The 12028-nt window shown below is 34.3% G+C and overlaps 1 protein-coding gene across 3 annotated transcripts in view; it reads right to left on the bottom strand.

The window, feature by feature from the left end:
* Positions 1-765: 765 nt before the first annotated feature.
* LOC100370913 (uncharacterized) overlaps positions 766-12028 on the bottom strand; it is a 51874-nt gene continuing 40611 nt past the window's right edge. The window contains exons 19-26 of one of the 3 annotated variants that reach the window (XR_014929933.1): positions 11835-11922; positions 11465-11548; positions 7877-8022; positions 5994-6076; positions 5496-5578; positions 5027-5118; positions 3311-4024; positions 766-2982 (exon numbers count right to left, since the gene is read on the bottom strand). Coding sequence is in view for 1 of the 3 variants with exons in the window: in XM_006818790.3 (XP_006818853.2) it covers positions 3813-4024; positions 5027-5118; positions 5496-5578; positions 5994-6076; positions 7877-8022; positions 11465-11548; positions 11835-11922 (788 nt within the window). In the remaining 2 variants the exon portion in view is untranslated. Of the gene's footprint in view, positions 4025-5026; positions 5119-5495; positions 5579-5993; positions 6077-7876; positions 8023-9052; positions 9129-11464; positions 11549-11834; positions 11923-12028 lie in introns of those variants that run through there. The other 2 variants (XM_006818790.3, XR_014929934.1) reach the window with 2 other exon arrangements.

Genomic DNA, 12028 nt, shown 5'->3' on the forward strand with positions numbered 1-12028 from the left:
GCCAATGGCCACAGTACGAAATAAAGATATATATATATATATATATAGTGGTATTATTATTATACTCTGCAAACATAAAGTACAATAACGCGGTAAAACTCCACTACTCCAATAACTAGATACTAAAACTCCAATACAATTCAACGAGATCTCCGATCTGAACTCAGTGCTGAACAACTCCCCACTGTCTATAAATAGACCATTACATCAGCATACATAATGAGTCTGAAACTTACTACAAATTTCTGGAATGTTCCATTACCTTCTATTGCCTCCTACAGTGTTCTATTACCTATTCACCAGTCCCTAAAAATCTAGAATATTCTACCCAGACACAGTACATTTCTAGAACATTCTCAGTGACACGGAAGTGGTAAACAAGTCGTATGCGACACTTGACTTCTGGGAAAGTCGTCCATGGGTGGGGCTCGTAATTAACATTTGGAGTCAATCAGGTTTAGTAGGCAATCTCAGCCATACAGAAAAGTGTGAATTGCTCAATTTGTGCAAGAGATCAACTGCTTTATTTAAAAAACAATATTTTGTATGTGGTCGGGTTCTTATTTTGAAAACAGGTAGCCCAAGGACAAGATCTGTGCACCTTCCACGACTATTTATTTCAAGGTAGTCCTTGCAGCAGGACAGATGTTGTATTGTCACATATGTAATGAAGTGAGAACAGATGACAGAGTCAAATTCTGTGATACTCCCACAACTTGATTCTCTTTGTATATACAACAATAAAGTCACTAGTACATGCAAAAATGTCAATAAATTAAACCTTTATTGACCAACAAATAAAACACCAAATTTCCACAAGTACAAAAATATTCATCTTTTTACATTCATTCAATTTAGTAATTTTTTTTGAAAACTGGTTTTGATCTGGCACAGTGCACACAACCATTGTTGAATATAAACAAAAGAACTGTCTAATCTGGTCACTGGTGGCACCCCTAAATTATTATTCATATTTACAAAATTGCTAATTCTGCTATTTCATTTTACATCAATTCACCTTAAAATGTTGCTTCCCCTTTAAGGTAGCAAGAGATGGCGGGAATACTCTTATTATGATTATGTACATTACCGTATATTGCAATTTTTATCAATATTTTTTTTTTAACTGTGCGCAATGCATTTGGCAAGGTTATTTTCTAAAACCCAGTTTTGGGTAAACATTCCACTGTAAATTTACATAACCGTGCACGAAATAAACATAATCAGTTTCACATGAAGGACCTTGAATAAATGAGCAGCGTAATAGGCCACTCACTCTTGTAGAAATTGCTCAGTGTAAAACATTTCTTTGTGACACAACTTTGTCACAGAATAACCAAAGATCAAATACTTGTATATTTATAAAGTATGATAACAAATGCGTACATTTGACAATAAATAATTAGTTGCTTATCTGCAGCCAAATACGAAAAAAACAGTTTTTACCGAAACTGTTGAAAATGTCATCTTGCAACACTTTTCACATCAAAATTAGCTAAAAATTATGCCTGTTTCTGTGCACCTGTTTTGAGTTATGGCCACAAGATGACAGAACAGTCTGTGGAATAGAGACTATATTCCCAAAACTAAGTGGAACATGACAATTTCCACAAAAAAAGAAAACTTTCTATAACTCAATCTCCTGAGCGAATATTACCAAAAAAAGTATATGATTGTATTCTCCTAAATACTAGCTTACTAAAACATAGTTACATGCTAAGTAACTGGCAGAGAATTCCTAGTTTGTGTTTTTTCCCCTCTTGCTACCTTAAAGTTGTCACATATTGACTAGAAATCTGAATACTACAAATCTTGTTTTTTAGCTACATATTATTTTAGCAAATTTGGCTCAATGCATGAAAAAAAGCAGAAACTTGTAGCAGAAGTGCAAACAATAACATGCAAACTTTTATAGTACCAGTATACAGTACAATCAAGGACAGAATAGCGTGGATGTAAATCTGTAGACATGTAATGCACAAGTTTTGTTATTTATCTCAATGATTCATTTTGATTGACTATGCTATTTAATTAGTGATGCTTCATTTGCACTATTGTAATATGCATTAACCAACATCTACTAAACACAGACAGACAGACAAACAAACAAACAAACAAACAAACAAACAAACAAACAAACAAACAAACAAACAAACAAACAAACAAACAAAAAAACAAAGCAGCACAATCGGTGAGCGTGCACACGTACACGCGTGTATCAAAATCATGTACAAGAAAAGTTCACACTATTCTGAACCCAATTGTAAGCATGGGAAACATTTGATGTCATTTTCAATTTAGTTCACATATAATAAATTTTTTGTCATTTATGGTGAGAATGAAAATGGCTTTCAAGTAATTACAGTGCACAATTAATATTGTATAAATTAATTCCACTTATTCATTGTGTATTCATTGAGGTGTTCAACAACATATTAAAGTCATTACAAATATGCATTATTACTTTGTTGTGATCATTCATCTTGTAAAGCTGATATTAAAATTGTAACTGATCATCACTTGTATGAGTTCAGAAAACTGAATCATTTGGACTGGTATATCATACATTAGTTAAAAGAAAACGACAAGTAAACACATTTAACATAAGGATATCGCGATTAAAACAAAAATATCAAAGTACTGAAGGAATGCAATAACATCTCTTGAATACAAATAATAGGTTACAATTGTTGATGGCTTATCAGAGCAGATGTGTCAAATGTATCAAATTATACATACAAACATGAATACTGTGTGTCAATGGTTGCATCACAATAAGTTGCTGATGGCTTGGAGGATAGTGTAGATGATTCAATGATACCAGAGACAGTTAAGCCATCAATATGCTGATGGCTTGGATGAAAACATTGGGACACAGTAGATAATCCGGTGTTGTGGAATAACTATATGATGGAATGCGTTCTGTAGATAACCATGCCATATAATTGTGGATATTATTAGTTGAGTAGATAATAAAAATAACTGCAAACAAAAATAAATCTTAAATGAGAAAAACTGATGCCACAGGACTACTTGTATCAGTCCACATTAACTGTTCCACATGTATTGAATATTTAAAAAAACCTTAAGTTTTTTGTTTCGTTTTTCAAATTTGAAATAATTTCCTGCCAAGTCACAGGGAGGTATAACACATAATGTTGCCATTCATACCGAGTACTGTAATATAGATATATAAGACCATTTCAGAAGACACGCACATTGCATATTAGGTGGGTTAATATACATAGACACTAAGATTGTCATGATTATTCCCAGACTGAGCTATGGAATAACTCAAAGTCACAATTACCTGCAATTTATTCCGGCGTAACATTACTGGTGTGTATGGATTGCAAAAAGAAAATAATCTACCATAACCATATTTTGTCTAACAAATTCCCGAGCCTGTAATACTGATGCGAATTCAATGTCCCACTAAATTGAAAAGTATATGTTGAATAAAACGGAATACTGCAAACAAAGAGACACAAAGGGAGTAGCTGACATTATGCCATATGGCCAATAGTTGACAATAAATGTAAAGTGTGATGGTATGCAGACAAACACCCTCTTTCTATTACTTCATGGTTCATTCAACAGGGTTATTAATAATATTGAATAACTAAATGTATTTACAATTTAATATATTCATTTCAATACTAATATATACAATTTTTTCTCCAAAACGTTACCACTGCCATGTGAATATTGCTTTAATCGAGCAGCAGGTTTACTTTAATAACAAACACCTAAAAGGGACAATTTAGAAGCAGAATCCAGGATAACCATGACAACTGAAAAACAATGGATTACTAATAGGTTTCAGAATCGGAATCAGCATAGCTAGTCGGTGTTGATGCTGGTTCTTCTACTGATGGTGACCTTGCCAACTCCCCGGTCATAGCAAGCGTAATTCGAGAGTTATTTCCACTATTTGGCGTAAACGGCATCATGTTGGCTAGAATCAATGCTAGACAGTCAGCTACCTGAGAATTCGAGGCACAACTCAACGCAGGAGTATAACCTACAAAACATATAAATAAAAATGTATTTGTATATGTTTATTCAACTTGTAGACCATAACAGAGCACCAGTAGTCAACTCTATCCATCATAGCTCTCTATCTCAATTTTTGTAGGAGTTTGTGTAGGAAAATCAAAAATCATCCTAACTGCTCTTTTTTTTAGTGTATATATATACTTGTTTGATTAGGCTGATCATTAGATTGTGCCACAGTAGTCCAAGTGAGTGAAGATAAAACATAGAAGCACTAGAAGCATACTCACTACTCTATGAACTTTATTACTGTAAAATGACTAATTTTCACTGGGTTTAAATTTCACTGATTTACCATTTCAGGCATATTCAATGGGTTTTAAATTCACGGTTTTATCATTTAGATAATGTGTTTTATGCTAAATTTTACATATTCACTGGGTTTTAATTTAGCGCATTTTCCAGTCAGCGAAATAAGCCAAATTAAAACCCAGTGAATAATTAACCATTTTACAGTATATAAATTTTGATCCATTATGACACTGAGTAGTTTTTTCTGACTTTACATACTCTAAATCATTTACTGAAATGTTAAGTTCCTAAACAGTTAACTTATGATATTTTTGGAAAGTTGTAACTAACATTGTTTTACTTTTCTTATTTACTGGTATAATCATTGATTCCACAGTTTTTTCAGAAGTAGTGAAATGTTCTATTTTCACAGTCATTCCACTATTTGAACACTAGTCAAAGAATTAAATCCATAATTTTAATCCAAAACCTGAAGGCAATGTAAAATTATGACTATTGGCTTTTAAATTATCGAAAAGATTCATGAAAAATACGAACAAATTTGAAAAATTATGTTATGAATTAATTATGGTGTAATATACATGACAAAAGTCCTAAACTTGATTTAACACTGCCAACACCAACAAATCCACCCCATTGGCAACTTTGTTTAAAAACATAATCTGTTACTTTACTTTTATCTGTTAATTTTTTTTTCATTTAATAATAGTGTACTTACCCCTTTCATCTACTGCTAAGACACTAGCACCCTTTGATATAAGTTCCTGTACTACTGATACCAAACCATTACGTGCTGATATATGCAGAGGGCTGTAAGTGCAAATACAATTATTTATAACCGTTTGTTATACTGCAAACTATTACCCACTACATATGATATATAATGTACAATACCACGTTTTCTCGACCCCCTCCCCTCCTGTGTCCACTGTAAAATACTTAATTTTTGCTGAGGGCGTGATTCAGGAAATATAAAATCCAGCAAATATACCTTTCTTTCTATATTTTACATTCAAAAATCAATTTCATACAAAACATCCCAAAAGTCTTATCGGCAAAAATTAATTCCAGCTTAAATAAAATATTTTACACGATAATGCTAAGTATATACAATATAAAAAAATAGACTAAACCAAATCTTAACGATGACTATCAGTGATACGCATAATGTATTATTTTCAACTTACCTTTCACCTTTGTTATTTGGTAAGTTTAATAATGATGCCTGATCTATCTTTTCAAGTAACAACAGCGCACATGTGGTATGGCTCTTCAAAAATGAACACAACATGTCTTTGAGTTAGTATAGCAAAGGATTATGTGTATGTGTGATCAATTGGATTCACCAAGTTTACTTTTCTGATAACCTGTTATTACTCCTTTAAATGAGGTCAACTATTGGCACTATTCACAAATTAGAAGCAGATTATTTTTCGATATTTAAAAAAAAAATTCTGATCAAAACAGGTAGCAAATGGAAGATTCTGTTTATATGGTCCAAAATGCACAGGCGAATTTTAGAAAAACACAAAAATATGCAAAATATTACAACAGAAATTGGTAGAGAAAAGATATGCGACTCAAAGGATTAAGCCCTATATGGCTATAATGGAATGCTCCATTGGAAGTATATGGATGTATGGATCAACCAGTCAATGTAGATATACATGTATAGATAACCATACCTGAGCACAAGCAAAGTGAAGGGCTGTGTTTTGATCTACATCTACCCTACTGATATCGGCAGCAGCACTGTTCACAAGCACTTCTGAAAAAACACAAGTACAAACAAGATTACAAATTTCTGATAAAAAACAAAAGAAAATCATTGTAATTGTTGCAAATGAATAAACTTTTATAGTGAAAATGAAGTGAGAGTAGATGTGTATGCGTTTCTATGTTACCTAACCTTTTCACGACCTGCCTTCTCGCCTAAATTTTTCTGCATTTTTTTTTTATTATATTCTTCACTATTTCTGGAAATGAACCATAATATTGAACCAACAGATAATTTGAGTCAATTTTCAGTTTTTACTCAAACAATTTGGCTATTTTTGTCACAATCTTCTGAAGGAAATAAACAGAACTATTTCGTGATGAAAGAGGAAATTGGTGGTGAAAAGGTAGAAGTTGCATTCCCACTTGTGTGCCCACAAAGCCGATATGACACACCATTGACGTACAAAGATTTGTAATGTTACTTGTGCTAATTCACTGGCACATTTAAAAATCATGCATTGGTCTAAAAAAAAACATCTTACTATTATAGTTATAGTTATTTAATAAAATCGAATTCACATTTGAGAAACAAAATAATTGTAAATATGAAGCAAATTGGGAACTAAAACATTTTTGCCCGTAGCCACGTAGCTTCAAGACTGACCTTTCCAGAGTCAACAAAGTGACTCAACTTGATTTGGGGGATTCCATTTTGACAAACTCAGTTCTATTAGAGTTTACATTGCCTGCCATTATTTATCGTGATCACTATGATAAATGATAAAATCTGCTTGTTTGGCAATAAAATAAATACTGAAATATTTGAACACTGAAGGTGAAGGTAGCCACCACTGAAGCTAACCACCACTGAAGGTAGCCACCACTGAAGCTAACCACCACTGAAGGTAGCCTGCACTGAAGCCAGCCACTACTGAAGGTAGCCTAGCACTGAAGCTAACCACCACTGAAGGTAGCCTGCACTGAAGCCAGCCACCACTGAAGCTAACCACCACTGAAGGTAGACTGCACTGAAGCCAGCCACCACTGAAGGTAGCCTGGCACTGAAGCCAGCCACCACTGAAGGTAGCCTGGCACTGAAGCCAGCCACCACTGAAGGTAGCCTGCACTGAAGCCAGCCACCACTGAAGGTAGCCTGGCACTGAAGCTAACCACCACTGAAGGTAGCCTGCACTGAAGCCAGCCACCACTGAAGGTAGCCTGCACTGAAGCCAGCCACCACTGAAGGTAGCCTGCACTGAAGCCAGCCACCACTGAAGGTAGCCTGGCACTGAAGCTAACCACCACTGAAGGTAGCCTGCACTGAAGCCAGCCACCACTGAAGGTAGACTGCACTGAAGCCAGCCACCACTGAAGGTAGCCTGGCACTGAAGCCAGCCACCACTGAAGGTAGCCTGGCACTGAAGCCAGCCACCACTGAAGGTAGCCTGGCACTGAAGCTAACCACCACTGAAGGTAGCCTGGCACTGAAGCCAGCCACCACTGAAGGTACAGATCATACAAAGTGGGAATTATTCAGGAGTCAGTGAAAGGTGTTCTAGGAATGCAACATAAAATCTCGGACATAGTACTGTAATGTAAGCACTAAAATAATCTGTTTTGTAGATAATTGTTTAGTTTGAAGTACTGTGAACAAATTTGGGTATGCATAAACTAGAGAGCCAACTTTTAATGTTGCTAACGTTTATACACAAATGGCCATGGTGTAATCTCACAGTATTTTCTCATGAATATCACTATATTATTACATTGAATTAATATTTAATGATGTCACAACAGTTACTAAACTTGAGGTGAATACAGGGGAATTACGGTTTTCATTGCAACTTACCAACAGCTCCAGCAGATCCATTTTCTGATGCCAACATTAGTGGTGTTTTATCGTTACCATCGGTTACATTTACTTGAGCACCAGCACTTAGTAATAATTGTAGACACTCCACTTGGTCATTGAATGAGACAGCATGTAAAGGTGTTCTGGAAATAAACATATATAATATTATAATAAGTGAATGAGACAGCATGTAAAGGTGTTCTGAAAATAAACATATATAATATTATAATAAGTGAATGAGACAGCATGTAAAGGTGTTCTAGAAATGAACATATATAATATTATAATAAGTGAATGAGAGCATGTAAAGGTGTTCTAGAAGTGAACATTCATGGTCACTGACTGAGAAATCATGTAAAGGTGTTCCAGAAATGAACATATATAATATTATAATAAGTGAATGAGACATCATGTAAAGGTGTTCTAGAAATGAACATACATGGTCACTGACTGAGAAAGCATGTAAAGGTGTTCTAGAAATGAACATACATGGTCATTGAATGAGACAGCATGTAAAGGTGTTCTAGAAATCAACACACAGTCATTGAATGAAACAGCATGTAAAGGTGTTCTAGAAATGAACATACTCGGTCATTGAATGAGAAATCATGTAAAGGTGTTCCAGAAATGAACATATATAATATTATAATAAGTGAATGAGACATCATGTAAAGGTGTTCTAGAAATGAACATACATGGTCACTGACTGAGAAAGCATGTAAAGGTGTTCTAGAAATGAACATACATGGTCATTGAATGAGACAGCATTTAAAGCCGCTTTACATCTAGAAATGAACATAAATGATCATTGAATGAGAAAACATGTATACGTGTCCTAGAAATCAACATATATAATATTATAATCGTTGAGTGAGACAGCATGTGAAGGTGTTCTAGAAATGAACATACATGTTCAATGAATGAGACATCATGTAAAGGTGTTCTAGAAATGAACACACATGGTCAGAGAATAAGAAAGCATGTAAAGGTGTTCGAGAAATGCATACATGGTCAGAGAATTAGACAGCATGTAAAGGTGTTCTAGAAACAAACAAACAAACATACACACATAGTCAGTGAATGAGACAGCATGTATAGGTGGTTCTAGAAATCGACATAGTACATGGTCATTGACTGAGAAAGCATGTAAAAATGTTCTGGAAATCAACATACATGGTCACTGAATGAGACAGCGTGTAAAATTGTTGTAGATATAAACACACTTGGTCATTGAATGCTACAGCATGTTCTAAAAAATAAACATACAGTCATTGAATGAAAAGGTGTTCTAGAAATCAACATATATAGTCAGTGAATGAGACAGCATTTATGGGTGTTCTGAAAATCAACAAACAAGTTAGTGAATTGGACAGCATGTATAGATGTTCCAGAAATGCACATACAGAGTGAGACAGCATGTAAAGGTGTTCAAGAAATGAACATACATAGTCAGTGAATGGGACAGCATGTATAGGTGTTCTAGAAATCAACAAACAAAGTCATTGAATGAAACAGCATGTAAAGGTGTTCTAGAAATCAACATACACGTTCATTGAAAGGGACAGCATGTAAAGATGTTCTAGAAATGAACATACATGTTCATTGAATGAGACAGCATGTAAAGGTGTTCGAGAAATCAACACACAGTAATTGAATGAAACAGCATGTAAAGGTGTTCTAGAAATCAACACACAGTAATTGAATGAAACAGCATTTAAAGGTGTTCTAGAAATCAACATACATGGTCATTGAATGAAACAGCATGTAAAGGTGTTCTAGAAATCAACATACATGGTCATTGAATGGGACAGCATGTATAGGTGTTTTAGAAATCAACACACAGTAATTGAATGAAACAGCATGTAAAGGTGTTCTAGAAATCAACACACAGTAATTGAATGAAACAGCATTTAAAGGTGTTCTAGAAATCAACATACACGGTCATTGAATGAAACAGCATTTAAAGGTGTTCTAGAAATCAACATACATGGTCATTGAATGGGACAGCATGTATAGGTGTTCTAGAAATCAACACACAGTCATTGAATGAAACAGCATTTAAAGGTGTTCTAGAAATCAACATACATGGTCATTGAATGAGACAGCATGTAAAGGTGTTCTAGAAATCAACACACAGTCATTGAATGAAACAGCATTTAAAGGTGTTCTAGAAATGAACATACATGGTCATTGAATGAAACAGCATTTAAAGGTGTTCTAGAAATCAACACACAGTCATTGAATGGGACAGCATGTAAAGATGTTCTAGAAATCAACACACAGTAATTGAATGGGACAGTATGTATAGGTGTTCTAGAAATGAACATAGTCTTTGAATGGGACAGCATGTAAAGGTGTTCTAGAAATCAACACACAGTAATTGAATGGGACAGCATTTAAAGGTGTTCTAGAAATCAACACACAGTAATTGAATGGGACAGCATGTAAAGATGTTCTAGAAATCAACATACATAGTCATTGAATGGGACAGCATGTATAGGTGTTCTAGAAATGAACATACAGACTTTGAATGGGACAGCATGTATAGGTGTTCTAGAAATGAACATACATGGTCATTGAATGGGACAGCATGTAAAGGTGTTCTAGAAATTAACACACAGTAATTGAATGGGACAGCATGTAAAGATGTTCTAGAAATCAACATACATAGTCATTGAATGGGACAGCATGTATAGGTGTTCTAGAAATGAACATACAGACTTTGAATGGGACAGCATGTAAAGGTGTTCTAGAAATCAACACACAGTAATTGAATGAAACAGCATGTAAAGGTGTTCTAGAAATGAACATACATGGTCATTGAATGGGACAGCATTTAAAGGTGTTCTAGAAATCAACACACAGTAATTGAATGAAACAGCATGTAAAGGTGTTCTAGAAATGAACATACATGGTCATTGAATGGGACAGCATTTAAAGGTGTTCTAGAAATCAACACACAGTAATTGAATGAAACAGCATGTAAAGGTGTTCTAGAAATGAACATACATGGTCATTGAATGAAACAGCATTTAAAGGTGTTCTAGAAATCAACATACATGGTCATTGAATGAAACAGCATTTAAAGGTGTTCTAGAAATCAACACACAGTAATTGAATGAAACAGCATTTAAAGGTGTTCTAGAAATCAACATACATGGTCATTGAATGAAACAGCATGTAAAGGTGTTCTAGAAATCAACATACATGGTCATTGAATGGGACAGCATGTAAAGGTGTTCTAGAAATCAACATACATGGTCATTGAAAAGGACAGCATGTAAAGGTGTTCTAGAAATGAACATACACAGTCATTGAATGGAACAGCATGTATAGGTGTTTGAGAAATACAAAATAATTTCAGCACTTGAAAATCTTTCTTCTAATTACAAGTTGCTTAATTCTTACAATTGTACATATGTTCTTTTATCTATTAGGAAGGATTACAGAACAACATTTGATACAACACCACGTCTGGTTTCTAGACACACAAACATATACTTTATCCCAACTATTAACATTATATATTGTCCCATGACACAGAGCAACAGAAAATCAATCTATCCACGCTTATATAAAACATACCTTCCCTTTTCGTCCTGACCATTTACTATTTTATCACCAAGAGCTTCTAATAATAATTCAGCACAATTTTCATTGTCATTTAAGCTAGTGACAAAAAGCAAAAACAAATAAAAAATATTCAATACATCCTGAACTACATGTATTAAATTTAAATTCAAGTTGATACATGTGGGTTGGGCTTCTTAAAAGACTATAAAAACACCAGTATACTCTCTAAGCCAATACATGCTGATGATTGACTCAAAGGATCCCTACAAAATTAGTCCTGTTCCAGTGAGCCCAAATTTAAAATCATGTTCCATGGGTGAAAAATATAATTGTTAACAGGAAAATCAGAAAAAATTCAGCAACAAAAGAAAAATTAACTTACACAGCACAGTGCAGTGGTGAGAATGTATTTCCATCAAAGTACAGTGCGCGGTCTTGTTCTAAAAGAAGTTCAACACAACTTTCATGACCTAAAAACAAACATCAAATTGAAGAGTTCTATAACACAACAATTGACAGTATGTGACGGGGAATATAATGTAAATCATTCAAGATTGAATATGTACTATTTGATGT

The sequence above is a fragment of the Saccoglossus kowalevskii genome, chromosome 7, assembly GCF_978046115.1.
Source record: "Saccoglossus kowalevskii chromosome 7, keSacKowa6.1, whole genome shotgun sequence".
Lineage (NCBI taxonomy): Eukaryota > Metazoa > Hemichordata > Enteropneusta > Harrimaniidae > Saccoglossus > Saccoglossus kowalevskii.